The sequence below is a fragment of the Mustela nivalis genome (assembly GCF_964662115.1).
Source record: "Mustela nivalis genome assembly, chromosome: 9".
Classification (NCBI taxonomy): Eukaryota; Metazoa; Chordata; class Mammalia; order Carnivora; family Mustelidae; genus Mustela; species Mustela nivalis.
The window spans coordinates 22,059,501-22,074,960 of NC_139028.1; the positions used below are offsets into that span (position 1 = coordinate 22,059,501).

The following is a 15,460-nucleotide window of genomic DNA, read 5'->3' on the forward strand; positions in this document are numbered from 1 at the left end:
AAATCTCTTTTGATTCCTGTTAGGGGAAGTTTTAGTCTCAGAAGAACGTTGAGTCATATCAGAGGTTGGAAAGTCGTGAGCTAAGAGAAGATGTGATAGACCAGGGAGCTCTTAATCCATTTAGAAAATCCAGGTTTATAGGAAGAATTTTAGAGAACAGCCTTGTTTTTTTCAAGTCTCTTGATAAAGTAGCAAATTGAGCTGTTTTATAAATTGGCAAAGTCCTTTTATTTAGAATAGCAGAAGTCTGGTTTAATAAACTGTTGATTCACTCTTGACATCAATTAGGGTTAAATCTTTTTTTGTAACCTGGGACTAACTAGTTCAAGAACTTGTAAGTGGAGGAGTAGATTAATTACATGTCCCTTCACTGAAGAGTTTACAGGCCACTGAGTTTAGTGATCTTATTCTGATGTCTTGCGAATGGACATTTTTCTATTCAGTAAATCTTCCTTGGTTTACTTTGACAAAACAGACTGAAACTGTAGGAAGCTGAGCTGCCCAGGTGCTTTCCTGACAAAAGTTGGTATGTTCCCAGTTGAAGAGCTCCTTGTTCAAATTTATGAAAGCCAAAATTGCACTGAACAGATGGGACGACTAACTATGAACATGTTCTCAAATATTAATCTTGGTGGCTAGGACATGGAAAAAGGGGCATAGGTTTTGTTGGTAAACCTATTTTTTTTTTTTTTAATTAAAAAAACTCCCTCGCTCACCTGAAATGGTAGAAAAATCAGTTTTGCATATTAATCACTTGGTTGAAAATCTGTTACTATTATCTTAGTTCTGTTCCAAAAGTTAGATGTTCTAGGTGGAATGTTACTTAGTTTCTTTGAGGCAAGTTTTTGGTGAAAAGAAACTAAGCCCAATTAAGATATTTTATTGACTCCCTAGACCCAGGTAGAGGTCAGTACAAAATGGCTTGTGCTAGAATATATTCAGCTTAGTCACGACGTGAACTACAAAGCTAAATGTATGCTCTTCATTGTTTAATTTTTATACACAGTTAAAACTAGCCCTCGAAAGCCTCGTGGGAGACCTAGAAGTGGCTCTGACCGAAATTCAGCTATCCTCTCAGATCCGTCTGTGTTTTCCCCTCTAAGTAAATCAGAGACCAAATCCGGAGATAAGATCAAGAAGAAAGATTCTAAAAGCATAGAAAAGAAGAGAGGAAGACCCCCCACCTTCCCTGGAGTAAAAATCAAAATAACACATGGAAAGGACATTTCAGAGCTACCAAAGGGAAGCAAAGAAGATAGCTTGAAAAAGATTAAACGGACACCTTCTGCTACATTTCAGCAAGCCACAAAGATTAAAAAATTACGAGCAGGTAAACTCTCTCCTCTCAAGTCTAAGTTTAAGACAGGGAAGCTTCAAATAGGAAGGAAGGGGGTACAGATTGTCCGACGGCGAGGAAGGCCTCCATCGACAGAAAGGATAAAGACCCCTTCAGGCCTCCTCATTAACTCTGAACTGGAAAAGCCCCAGAAGGTCCGGAAGGACAAGGAAGGAACACCTCCACTCACAAAAGAAGATAAGACAGTAGTCAGACAAAGCCCTCGAAGGATTAAGCCGGTTAGGATTATTCCTTCTTCTAAAAGGACAGATGCCACAATTGCTAAGCAGCTCTTGCAGAGGGCAAAAAAGGGGGCTCAAAAGAAAATTGAGAAAGAAGCAGCTCAGCTGCAGGGAAGAAAGGTGAAGACACAGGTCAAAAACATCCGACAGTTCATTATGCCTGTCGTCAGTGCCATCTCCTCACGGATCATTAAAACCCCCCGGCGGTTTATAGAGGATGAGGATTATGACCCTCCAATTAAAATTGCCCGACTAGAGTCGACACCGAACAGTAGATTCAGTGCCACGTCCTGTGGATCTTCTGAAAAATCCAGTGCAGCTTCTCAACACTCCTCTCAGATGTCTTCAGACTCCTCCCGGTCTAGCAGCCCCAGCGTTGATACCTCCACAGATTCTCAGGCCTCTGAGGAGATCCAGGTACTTCCTGAAGAGCGGAGCGAGACCCCCGAAGTTCATACTCCACTGCCTATTGCCCAGTCCCCAGAGAATGATAGTACTGAAAGGAGAAGCAGGAGGTATTCCGTGTCCGAGAGAAGTTTTGGATCTAGAACGACTAAGAAGCTGTCGACGCTGCAAAGTGCCCCCCAGCAGCAGCCCTCGTCCTCTCCGCCCCCACCTCTGCTTACGCCCCCCCCACCGCTGCAGCCAGCCTCCAGCATCGCTGACCACACACCGTGGCTCATGCCTCCAACGATCCCCTTAGCATCACCATTTTTGCCTGCTTCCACTGCTCCCATGCAAGGGAAGCGCAAGTCTATTTTGCGAGAACCGACGTTTAGGTGGACTTCTTTAAAGCATTCTAGGTCAGAGCCACAGTACTTTTCCTCAGCAAAGTATGCCAAAGAAGGTCTTATTCGCAAACCAATATTTGATAATTTCCGACCCCCTCCACTAACTCCTGAGGATGTCGGCTTCGCGTCCGGTTTTTCTCCATCCGGTCCTGCTGCTTCAGCCCGATTGTTCTCACCACTCCACTCTGGAACAAGGTTCGATATGCACAAAAGGAGCCCTCTTCTGAGAGCTCCAAGATTTACTCCAAGTGAGGCTCATTCTAGAATCTTTGAGTCTGTCACCTTGCCTAGTAATCGAACTTCTGCTGGAACATCTTCTTCAGGAGTATCCAACAGAAAAAGGAAAAGAAAAGTCTTTAGCCCTATTCGGTCTGAACCAAGATCTCCTTCCCACTCCATGAGGACACGAAGTGGAAGGCTTAGTACTGCCGAGCTGTCACCGCTCACCCCGCCGTCTTCTGTCTCTTCCTCGTTAAGCATATCTGTTAGTCCTCTTGCCACTAGTGCCTTAAACCCGACTTTTACTTTTCCTTCTCATTCCCTGACTCAGTCTGGGGAATCTGCAGAGAAAAGCCAGAGACCAAGGAAGCAGGCTAGTGCTCCGGCAGAGCCATTTTCATCCGGCAGCCCCACTCCTCTCTTCCCTTGGTTTACCCCAGGCTCTCAGACTGAGAGAGGGAGAAATAAAGACAAGGCCCCCGAGGAGCTGTCCAAAGATCGAGATGCTGACAAGAGCGTGGAGAAGGACAAGAGTAGAGAGAGAGACCGGGAGAGAGAAAAAGAGAATAAGCGGGAGTCAAGGAAAGAGAAAAGGAAAAAGGGATCAGAAATTCAGAGTAGTTCTGCTTTGTATCCTGTGGGTAGGGTTTCCAAAGACAAGGTTGTCGGTGAAGATGTTGCCGCTTCATCTTCTGCCAAAAAAGCAACAGGGCGGAAGAAGTCTTCATCACTTGATTCTGGGACTGATATTGCTTCTGTGACTCTTGGGGATACAACAGCTGTCAAAACCAAAATACTTATAAAGAAAGGGAGAGGAAATCTGGAAAAAAACAACTTGGACCTCGGCCCAACTGCCCCATCCCTGGAGAAGGAGAAAACCCTCTGCCTTTCCACTCCTTCATCTAGCACTGTTAAACATTCCACTTCCTCCATAGGCTCCATGTTGGCTCAGGCAGACAAGCTTCCTATGACGGACAAGAGGGTTGCCAGCCTCCTAAAAAAGGCCAAAGCCCAGCTCTGCAAGATTGAGAAGAGTAAGAGTCTTAAACAAACCGACCAGCCCAAAGCACAGGTACTCTTTTCCATCTTGCCTGTTAGAACTCAGCAGTTTATCGAGACCCTTCTGTGAGTGAGTTTTAGCCGAAGTGTTTCAGTGATACCTTACTTCCAGGAATCAGGAGAAGGGCAGAGGACGTGGTGGCATTTACAGCGGTCCTTCAAGGACTGGTAGGATTTTGACAGGGGAGAACATTCTTTTTTTTTTTTTTCCTTTTTCTTTTTCTTTCTTTCTTTCTTTTTTTTAAGAGAGAGTACGCACCTGCATGTGAAGGCAAGCAGGTGGGGGTAGATGACCCTGGAAAGAGACAGATTCTTCTTTTTTTTTTTTTTTAAAGATTTTATTTATTTATTTGACAGAGATCACAAGTAGGCAGAGAGGCAGGCAGAGAGAGAGAGAGGAGGAAACAGGCTCCCCGCTGAGCAGAGAGCCCGATGCGGGACTCGATCCCAGGACCCTGAGATCATGACCTGAGCCAAGGCAGCGGCTTAACCCACTGAGCCACCCAGGCGCCCAAAGAGACAGATTCTTAAGGTCCATGACCAGCGCAGAACCCAACTCGGGGCTTGATCTCACGACCCTGAGATCATGACCTGAGCTGAAATCAAGAGTAGGACACTTAACCGACTGAGCCACCCAGGTGCCATAGGGAAAACATTCTAAACAGAGGGCACAGTGTGGGTGGAGGAAAAAGTATGAGACACATTTGAGAGGAATGGCTGATGGTTGGACTGGGCTGCACAGGAAGGTGGTGACTTAAGGCTGAAAGATAGTCTGTACCTTATGGGTTTGGTATAGTGGAATCTGTGACCTGATGTTGAAGATGCATTTTTGTAGTCAATTGGTTTACTGTCGTTTACTATAGAAAATGGGGTGGAGGGGGCGCCTGGGTGGCTCAGATGTTAAGTGTCTGCCTTTGACTCGGGTCATGATCCCGGGATTCTGGGTTGGAGCCCTGGATCAGGCTCCCTGTTCAGCGAGAAACCTTCTTCTCCGTTTCCCACTCCCCCTGTTTGTGTTCCCTCTCTCGCTGTGTCTATCTCCCTGTGTCAAGTAAATGAATAAAGTCTTTAAAACAAAACAAAACAAAACAAAAATCGGGGTTGTGGAGGGGCTTCCTCTGAGTAGCAAGTGATTAGAGCAGTAGGTAATAAGCATTTTTACATTGGCAGAACACAGATGAGAAGCACTTAGCCTTAAGTTGAAGGCAGAAAAGCTGTAGGATTCAGTTCGTTAAGATGATGACAAATTTTACAAAGAACAGGTTTATTTATTTTATTTATTTATTTTTATTTATTTAATTTTTTTAACAAGGTAGCTGGACACTGGCCTCTTCTGAGAAAACCTGCTGATCTTTAGGTTCTTTTTATTTTATTATTATTATTATTATTATTATTTTTAAAGATTTTATTTGACGGAGAGAGAGAAATCACAAGTAGGCAGAGAGACAGGCAGAGAGAGATGGGAGGAAGCAGGCTCCCTGTGGAGCAGAGCGCCCAACATGGGGCTTGATCCCAGGACCCTGGGATCACGACCTGAGCCAAAGTCAGAGGCTTTAACCCACTGAGCCACCCAGGCGCCCCTAGGTTCTTTTTAAAAATTGCCGTAGTAGATAACGTATTTATGTTTGCATACCAGGTTAGGTTAGGATGACGACACATTTAGGTTTTTCATGTTGTTCAGCCTAGGGCCATATTTACATTTAGTAATTTTGCCATTTGAGAGTTCTGGCAGGAGTATGATGGGATTTATTTCTGATACCATTTTGGATGTTTTTTGGTTAGCTTCCTAGTGATAGGAGCAGCGGCTCTTTAAAATGCGAGACGTTTGTGTGCCGAGCTGTAGCCTTTCACGCGTACAGTTATAAGTCGTCTCCCCTACTTCTCTGTTGATCGGGGAAATAGAAGAAATAGTCTGTGATTAGATAAGCCCTGTTCACTCCAGGCCAAACTTTTGCATAATGCAGCTTGAGTTTTGAGGGGAGTTTTAAAGCAGTGGTATAATGGCAAATAAAAAACTTAGTTGATTTCTGTTTTTTTTTGGCTGCCAATTTTAGAATACAGAGCTAATCCATTTCTGTAGCTTGTCATGGCCTATCATCTGGGAATAGCTAGAACTGTATATGTTGCTTCTAGATTGTAATAACCTACCAGCTACACCTTGGCTTCATTTATTTACATTCTCAACAAGTGTGCTTGCTCTTGTTCGTTTTGACTTGCCTCTTATTCAGGGTCAAGAAAGTGATTCATCAGAGACCTCTGTGCGAGGACCCCGCATTAAACATGTCTGCAGAAGAGCTGCCGTTGCCCTTGGCCGAAAACGAGCTGTGTTTCCTGATGACATGCCCACCCTGAGTGCCTTACCATGGGAAGAACGAGAGAAGATTTTGTCTTCCATGGGGAATGATGGTAGGTCAGGGGTGTCAGCCTTGGAGTCTGAGCAGATTTGATTAGTTTGCTGGTCATTCTGGGGATACCTAGTAGGCTCTTCATAGCACTTTGTGTTAGTCTGGGTCCTCCAAAAAGCAAATGGCAAGGGTGTATTAAGTATGCAAGGGTTACACTAGAGAAAGTGCCCAAGAGAGAAGATGGGAGGGAGCTAGGGAAGGCTGGGGTAACAGTCAGGCTGCTGTGCAAGTGTGACCCCAAGGAAAGAGAGAGGGAGGGAGGGTTGGGCAGAATCTTCCCAGACTGTTTTCCCAGAGAGTTTGGCAAGGCTGTCAGGGAGTCCTTGAACAAAAGCTGACGGTTGTCTCCCAGGAACGGGCCTGCCTTAGTATCCCTGCCGTGCTCAGTCCCTACCCGGGAGCAGCCCTGTGGTAAGTGTGGCCTCGGCGTACCGCTGGATTTCAGAGCACAGCCGTTGGCCCTTGGTCAGTGAGCTCCGTCCCCCGTGCTTGGAGGTCTGGGAGGCACATTCTCATGGTTGCATTTTGACGCTGGATGGCTTAAATGCTAGGTGACTGCTCATATGAAATGGAGAGGTTCAGAGAATCTTAAGAAGCATTCAGTTCACATTCTTGGTTTTAGGTTAGACTGTGTTTTGTTCTCAGTGTTCAGATTTCTGCTTCCATCAAGCTGCAAGTTATAGGCGTTTTTTAAAAAATTTTAAAGAATTATTTAAAACAGGCTCTGATTTCTGCCTAATATTTTTATTATGATGTATTTCATTTTTGGAGTCCCAGTTAAAATGAGGCTTGGATGTATATCATGATATGAATGGATTTTGAGGAATTCCGCCTCTGCTCCCAAGAAAGAATTTAGACACTCCCTTAGAACTAATGACACGTTTCTTTAACAGACAAGTCATCAATTGCTGGCTCAGAAGATGCTGAACCTCTTGCTCCGCCCATCAAACCAATTAAACCCGTTACCAGAAACAAGGCGCCTCAGGAACCTCCAGTAAAGAAAGGGCGACGATCCAGGCGGTGTGGGCAGTGTCCCGGCTGCCAGGTGCCTGAGGACTGTGGTGTTTGTACTAACTGCTTAGACAAACCCAAGTTTGGTGGCCGAAATATAAAGAAGCAGTGCTGCAAGTGAGTGGGTGTCTTCCTCTGAGGTGTGGACCTCTCAGCCATGGTGGTTGTGTGTTCATGCCTGGACTGTTGCAGGGATGCAGCCGAAGGCTGAGTGTGGTTGTGTCGTGTCTCCTTGATGTGCAAGGCTAGTTGCAGAGTTGGATTTTGTGATGTGGCCAGGTTTGGGCTGTCCTTAAATAAGAAATACTTGGGCAGCACTGTTTAGTAGAAAGTCCTGCAGTGGTGGAAGTAGTCTCTGTCTGTATAGGCCGCGTGGTAGCCATTAGCCGGACGCGGCTGTAGAACACTGGAGGTGTGGTTAGTGTGACCAAGAAACTGCTGTTTAATTGCATTGCATTTCAATTAATTTAAATTTAAATGGCCACATGTGCCTAGTGGCTACCATATCAGTGCAGCTCTGGAGGGCTTCCATGTAAACACTGACGAATTTATATATTAGTATTTTATACGTTATATCAGTTATATAGAAGTCACATGTATATGAAATATTTACATATAACTGAGCTGTAATTTATATTTAATGTATATATTATAATATCTATTTGTATTCTAATTTTTCAGGTTAATTGAAATTAATCTTTATGGTATTGAGGAAAAAAAGTGATATCTTAGTCTAAGGCCCTTGGCTTTTTAACTCCCAGAGTATTTTCATGTACATGGAATTTTTGATCTGAAAGTTTTGATTACTAGATCTCTTCTCCCTTTTTTAAGTCAGTTTGTGGATTCATTCTCTGCTCTTTGGGTCAAGAAAGTTGCACAAACAAATTTTAGTGACAGAGCATCTCATAAAGTGCCTGCCACAGGGAGGACATATTAGCAATAGGTATTTGCTGAATGAATGGTAATATGAAAGTGATTTATAGAAAATATGGTTGGGCGAAGTTAGTTCAGGGGAGACAGTTTCTAGGAGACAGAAGGAGTTCTGGGCTCTGCTTTAGTCTGGCCTTAAGCAAGAATCTTGTCTCAGTCCCACTGGTGGAAACAAATCACAGATCAGCAGAAAGGTACATGATTGCAGGATAAACCTGCACTGTAATTTGGGGGTTGAAATGTATTCAGCTCAGTTTCAGACTTCAGAGTAAGTCTTAGTTTCTTAGTTAAATTGAGAAGTGAAATGTGTATCAAAGCCCCCTGAGATAGATCTGTTGCATCATAGTGTCAAAAGACTTGTTGGTTAATTTTCATCCACTTTTATTCAGATTACTGTATGAATATTAATCTCATAAGGGAGCAGAACCAGTTTGACTTTAAGAAACACCAGCTGATGATTTTGTGTGTGTGGTGCTAAGTTAGTACTGGGTTATAAGAAATTTGAGTCCCATTTCAAAAATAATTTGATATTTATTCCTTTTAGACCCTAAAGGTAGGTAAAATTGCTGATCGAAGCATTCAGAGGCTCAGATTGAATCTGAGTACTTTTTTCAGCTCTCAAAATAAACCCTAATGAGGTTCACTGATTTTTGCAAGCACATTAACATAACACTTGTTTCAATGGCTTTCCTTCTAAATGTTGTTTACTTTTTATGTTGTCCCTTGTCATCCTAGGATGAGAAAATGTCAGAATCTACAATGGATGCCTTCCAAAGCCTACCTTCAGAAGCAAGCAAAAGGTAGCGTTATCTGAAGATCTTCCCCAAATGCTTCCTGCTCTAATGCCAGAGTCATGTACATCTGGTGTAAATAGAATGCCAGTTTCTCGTTCGTTCGTTTGACTGCTCTTCCCAGCAAGTTGGTGGTGGTCGAAGCTGGGTGGCAGTTACGTGAGGGTTCATTTTACTAGTCCCTTTACTTTGAAATGTTCCATAATCAAAAAAATTTTTAAATTCCTGGAACAATTCCAGTCCATTCCGGTTCTGAGAGTGACACAAATACCTCGGTCTCACCTGATCAGTTCTCTCCTTCCAGTGTCGACTCAGCTGTAGGGCACTATGAACATGATTGTACTACATCCCTCTGCTTCTGTCTTAAAAAGAGTTTTTTTCACTTACTACAGATAAATCATCTTGGTTTTTTCCCCCCAGCTGTGAAAAAGAAAGAGAAAAAGTCTAAAACCAGCGAAAAGAAAGAGAGCAAGGAGAGCAGCGTTGGGAAGAGCGTGGTGGACTCTGGGCAGAAGCCTGCCCCATCAGCAAGAGAGGACCCCGCCCCCAAGAAAAGCAATAGTGAACCTCCGCCTCGAAAGCCCGTCGAGGAGAAGAGCGAGGAAGGGAACGTCCCTGCCCCAGTTCCTGAATCCAAACAAGTTACCACGCCAGCTTCCAGGAAATCCAGCAAGCAGGCCTCCCAGCCAGTGCCAGTCACCCCTCCACAGCCATCCAACACAGCACCACCGAGAAAAGAAGTTCCCAAGACCACTCCTAGTGAGCCCAAGAAAAAGCAGCCTCCACCACCAGAATCAGGTGAGTGAGGAAAGCAAGAAGAAGTTGCTGAGCCAGAAATATCAGCAAAGAACACCAGTGTCTTTCTTAAACAGCATTTGGAAACCCAAAATGTATATTTTTGAGCCTTTAGTTAAGGAAAATTAGCTCTCTTTTAAGCTATTTATATAATAATAAAGAAATAGAAGCAAAAAAGCAGTTAAGTTGGAGGTATTATCTTAATTTCCTCTGTAAAGCCTAGAGTTTAAGTCAGTTTTTGTGTTTTCTAATGCCCCTTTCTTCACAGGCCAGTAAGTCCTGAGGTGGTCATTGCTGTTTAGCACGAACTCTGAGTTTAGTGGCATCTGACTGCAATTTATTTTGAATTCTTTAGGTCCAGAGCAAAGCAAGCAGAAAAAAGTGGCTCCTCGCCCAAGTATTCCTGTAAAACAAAAACCAAAAGAAAAGGTGAGGAGAGATTTGTTTCTCAGCCATTGCTCAGGGATGTGTTCCATTCTGCAGGGACATAGTATTATCCTTGACATTTATGTGACTGAGTGAGTGAACCCGCGGATCTGCTTCTCTATAGATGGTAGTGGACTTCCTTAAAGTGAAAGAACTTCCAGTTAGGCTTTAGCTCATTTTGTTTTTTGTCTTTCCCCTTCTTTGTGGCTTTCCGTGCTTAGGCTAACACCACAGGGCACTTACTGTGATTGTTCTTTGCCCTGAGCATGCTTTAGTGATACTGGTCTACAGCAGTCACCCTTCCCTATGTCCACTATGTTTATTATGAAGAGAGAGAGGTCTTGAAGAATCTTCTGGCTAGGGGTGCCTGGGTGTCTCAGCCCGTTGATTGTCTGACTCTTGATTTCTGTTCCGGTCATGATCTCAGGGTATCGGGATCAAACAGCATAGAGTTTCCCTCCACATTTCCCTCTGCCCCTCTCCCTATGAGAACATGTGCTTTTTTCTCTCTTTCTCAAATAAACAAATTAAAAAAAAAAAAAAAGTTAAAAAAGAAAGATTCTTCTGGCTCATTCTGCCGTCTCTCTATGCCCCCGTAATGGTGTGGTGAGCATCCTTGCTAGTGCACCAGCAATGCGAAAGAGAGGCAGATACCAGGGTCTTAAGAAGCCTTGCTCCGAGGTCATTGTCTGGCTTCTAACTGATAAAGCATGGTTACCCTGACGAGTTGAAATCACTGATGGTCACAGAGCTGCGAACACTGCTATGACCATCCGTTTTAGCAAGAGTGGAATGATCAGCCCCAGGTTCGATGTGCAGCCCAAAGATCTAGAAAAATGATCGAGAAAATGGCAGAATAAACTGCTCCCATGCTGTCTCTTTGGTTTTATTGTGCCAACAACCTCAGCTGGCATCATGGACCACGAAAAAGCAAGACAAGAACCCATAAGAGGGAGAAAGTCCCGGAATTCTTCTAGGGCTATAATGCATACATAAAATGCCCCCATGGAAAAAGGAATCTGAAGATTAACTCTCTGTGTCTGTGGAATACTTGTGTTGGAAGCGTGGTTTCCAGAGCTCTTAATTAGATTGGTTGTTTGCATTATTACCTGTTGCAAAAGTGTGGGCAAGTGGGATGTGGTTTTGTTCTTTATCCATCTTTTGTCTCTATAGGAAAAGCCACCTCCAGTCAGTAAGCAGGAGAACACAGGCACTTTGAACATCCTCAGCACTCTCTCTAATGGCAATAGTTCGAAGCAAAAGATCCCAGCCGATGGAGTCCACAGGATCAGAGTGGACTTTAAGGTAAAAGTGTTTCGTGACCATGTAGCATGTCAAGTGTGATGGGCTTCAAATCAGAAAAATGGTGTTATCCAGGGTATTGATGAAAGAGGGGGAGTTCAGCACCCCGTCAGGGGTGAGAGCTCCCCGTTGGCAGGTGGGTTCAGGTGTGAGAGAGCTCTGGTCCGTGTTGTGAGGTCACCATTTACGAGCAGACAAATGAACGCTGGCACCAGCCTAAGCGAAAAAGTGCATTTGGATGAGAACAGCGTCTGAGGAAATAATTCTTTCATGTGAGAATTCTCCAACCATGATGATTGCTTGAATCAGCAAAGCTCTAAGGAAAAGTCACTCCTGGGGTATCTTTGCATTCTCGTTAACATGAATTAAACCAATAGGTGAGCATTTTAACAGTTTGTGTCTGAAACGAGCAGTTTTTAAAGCAGCAGTTAACTCTTGAACCCACTGAAATGAAGTCTTCTTGCCACTCTGGTGTCACTCGGAATTGATGTTTGCTGGCCTTGTTCTCGATCCAAAGCTGTGTCTCCAGAACACTTGCATAAACTATCTGTCTCTCTCTCCACAGGAGGATTGTGAAGCAGAAAATGTGTGGGAGATGGGAGGCTTAGGAATCTTGACCTCTGTCCCTATAACACCCAGAGTGGTTTGCTTTCTCTGTGCCAGCAGTGGGCACGTAGAGGTAAGAGGAGCTGCTTCTCAGTACCCCAGACAGTTGAATGGTAGATGATTTTGCTGTGATGAAAGAAATCATTTCTTCTGTCTTGTTGGTATGTAGCAGGTACTATCCTCTCTTTATTTTTGATCTTTTTTTTTTTTTTTAAGTAATCTTTGGGGTGCTTGTGTGGCTCAGTGCTCGGGCGTCTGCTCTAGACTGAGGTCATGATCCCCAGGTCCTGGGATCAAACCCCATATCAGGCTCCCTGCTCAGTGGGGAACCTGCCTGTCCATTTCCAGTTCCCCCTGCTTGTGTTCCCCTCTCTCGCTATGTCTCCCTTTGTCATCAATAAATAACATCTTTAAAAAAAAATTTTTTTTTAACTAATCGTTATGCCCAGTGTGGGGCTTGAACTTAGAACCCAGAGAGCAAGAGTCGCACTCTCCGCCGACTGAGCCAGCCGGGCACCCCTACTGGCCTCACTTTAATCCAGCTAATGAAATGCTTCAGAAGTTTTTTTATAGATTTCATGAAGGAATCTGCTTCTTAGTAGAGGAGCAGAATTACTGAGTGTAAACGTTTTAATGGTCTCATCTCTTTTTTTTTTTTTTTAAAGATTTTATTTATTTATTTGACAGAGAGAAATCACAAGTAGATGGAGAGGCAGGCAGAGAGAGAGAGGGAAGCAGGCTCCCTGCTGAGCAGAGAGCCCGATGTGGGGCTCGATCCCAGGACCCTGGGATCATGACCCGAGCCGAAGGCAGCGGCTTAACCCACTGAGCCACCCAGGTGCCCCAATGGTCTCATCTCTTAAATGCACTCTTTTTATTAGAGTTCTGATAGTTCTGCTAAATGTCCAAACATGGCAGAAATTATACAGTGCACTTCTGGAAAAAGAAATAGCTATCTTACATTAACTGTCAAAATCCCCTTGTCTATAAAGAGCTCTTAAGCAATTAATAAGAAAAAGGAGCAACGCCCAGTAAAAATAAATAGGCTGTGGACAGGAATATGTAATTCACAAAATGAGAAATAAAAACATGGTGAGCAGGGGTCATTAAGCCTTCTGATGACCGAAAATTGGACATTAAAGCATGATTAAAAAGATAATGTGAGAAGAGGTGCCGGCTGGCTCATTTGGTGGAGGTTGTGAGTTTGAGTCCCACATTGGCCATAGAGATTGCTTAAAAAAGTAAAATCTTTAGAGACATTGGGTTGGCACAGTTGATTAAGAGTCTGACTCTTTTTTTTTTTTTTAAGATTTTATTTATTTATTTGAGAGAGAGACAGTGAGAGAGAGCATGAGCGAGGAGAAGGTCAGAGAGCGAAGCAGACTCCCCATGGAGCTGGGAGCCTGATATGGGACTCGATCCTGGGACTCCGGGATCATGACCTGAGCCAAAGGCAGTCGTCCAACCAACTGAGCCACCCAGGCATCCCTAAGAGTCTGACTCTTGGTTTCAACTCAGGTCATGATCTCAGGGTTGTGAGATCGAGCTCCCATCAGCCCGAGTCTGCTGGAGATTCTCTCTTTCCCTCTCCTGTCCCCCCCCTCCTCAGTAAATAAATTAATAAAATCTTTTTAAAAAAATAATGTGGGGGGAAAACGATCATGTGGAAATAGGGACTTCCTATTGGTGGAATCTAAGTTAGTTGCAGTCTTTCTTTCTGAGGAAACTGTTCAGAAATACATATTTATCCTTAAAATGAACATACTGTCTAACCCAGCAGTGGCACTCAAGGCATTTATCCTAAGGATATAATTAGAGAAATCAATAGATAGGTATATGCATGCGTAGGTATGTGTGATTATATGTGTGTGTACAATACATACATATATATATGTGATAAACCCTTCTGTCTGTATATATGGTACATACAAGGGTTTTTATTTCAGTACTGTTCATGATGATAATAAATAGGAGACAACCTAAAGTTTGTCAGTAAGGGGTGGGAGTCTTTAATCATAGGATATGCATGTAAGAGTAAAGATAATAATAATAATAATAATAATAATATAGATGGATAGTGACATGTCCATGACACATCACTGAGTTAAAAGAGCAGGTTACAAAGTAGTATATGTAAAGCGTGATCCCATTTTGGATTTTGGACATTTTTTTAAAAGTGTATATGCAGAAAGAATGGAAGGATTTACACCAAAATCTTGAAAATGTGATTGGATTAGGAGTTCCTTGTTTTCTCTTTCTTTTTTTTTTTTTTTTTAAAGATTTTATTTATTTATTTGACAGACAGAAATCACAAGTAGACGGAGAGGCAGGCAGAGAGAGAGGAGGAAGCAGGCTCCCCGCTGAGCAGAGAGCCGGATGTGGGACTCGATCCCAGGACGCTGGGATCATGTCCTGAGCCGAAGGCAGCGGCTTAACCCACTGAGCCACCCAGGCGCCCCTCTCTTTATTTTTCTTTATCCTTTCGAGTCTTTTGCAGTGAGTATTTGCAACCTCTGCAATGAAGAAGTAAAAGCACGATTTTAAATCGGAAGTAGTAGCTTGTCACTCATACAGTCCTCACTTCCGGAATACCTCCCTAGCTTGTTACTTTATCACATGTGTTTTAAGGTCATGAAGAAATCCCAAGATGAGATTATCATGTACGTATTGAGCAATCAGGCAGACTCACTAGCTAAGAGATTCAGTCCTGCCCACTTGCTATGTTAAATTGTATGCTAGTAAAATATAACATATAGTATATTTATTATATTTTATATATATAGTATAATATAATACCATTATAAATTATGGTATTCAATCATTAAGCAAATATTTTAGTGCCTATTATGAACAATAACATTGTTCCAGGTGGTGGGGCTGCTTTAGATAATATTGACATTAAGAATATTCAGTTCACAAATGTCAGGGCTTTACGGTATCTCTTTTGCTCATAATCTTAATGCTTTCCCTCCACACATATGCTGCCCACAGGAATAACTTGTAGCTCCAGTCCTTCAACTTCTGTGATAAAACGGGTTTTCTTCTTTCAGTATAATTGCTTTAATTTAAATTGTGTAGTTGTGCACAGCAACCCCATGGGATTCCTAAAAACTGAGCTAGAGATTGACTAGCTCACTGCCTGCAGCATACTCCTGCTAAAGTGTAACCAGTGTTTGATGAATTCTGATATTTGAGGTTGGTTTGTTGGTTTTAAGATTGATTGATTGATTGATTGATTGATTGATTTTGTGGGGGTGTGGGGCACACAGTGGGGACAGGCAGAGGGAGAGGGAGACTCTGAAGCGGAGTTGCGGAGTGCAGAGCCTGATGCCGGCTCCAGCTCCGGCCCAGGACCATGAGATCACAGCCTGAGCCCAAACTGAGTTAGGTGCTAATCCAACTGCGCCACCTACAGATCCCTAGACATTAGAATTTTAAAAAACTTTCTATGCTGACATTATTTCAGATTGGCAGAAAAGTTACAAGAGTAGTACAAAGAATTCCCATATACCCTTCACCCACATTTCCCAAATGTTCATATGTTTAT

The 15,460-nt window shown here is 43.3% G+C and overlaps 1 protein-coding gene across 10 annotated transcripts in view; it reads left to right on the forward strand.

Annotated features, from left to right (window-relative positions):
- Nucleotides 1-15,460, forward strand: part of KMT2A (lysine methyltransferase 2A) — a 77,626-nt gene that overhangs the window by 28,763 nt on the left and 33,403 nt on the right. For all 10 annotated transcript variants that reach the window (XM_082683495.1, XM_082683494.1, XM_082683496.1 and 7 more), the window contains 8 exons: nucleotides 1,007-3,660; nucleotides 5,876-6,053; nucleotides 6,946-7,180; nucleotides 8,729-8,793; nucleotides 9,205-9,582; nucleotides 9,935-10,008; nucleotides 11,179-11,310; nucleotides 11,873-11,986. In XM_082683495.1, the coding sequence (XP_082539621.1) occupies nucleotides 1,007-3,660; nucleotides 5,876-6,053; nucleotides 6,946-7,180; nucleotides 8,729-8,793; nucleotides 9,205-9,582; nucleotides 9,935-10,008; nucleotides 11,179-11,310; nucleotides 11,873-11,986 (3,830 nt within the window). The remainder of the gene's footprint in view (nucleotides 1-1,006; nucleotides 3,661-5,875; nucleotides 6,054-6,945; nucleotides 7,181-8,728; nucleotides 8,794-9,204; nucleotides 9,583-9,934; nucleotides 10,009-11,178; nucleotides 11,311-11,872; nucleotides 11,987-15,460) is intronic.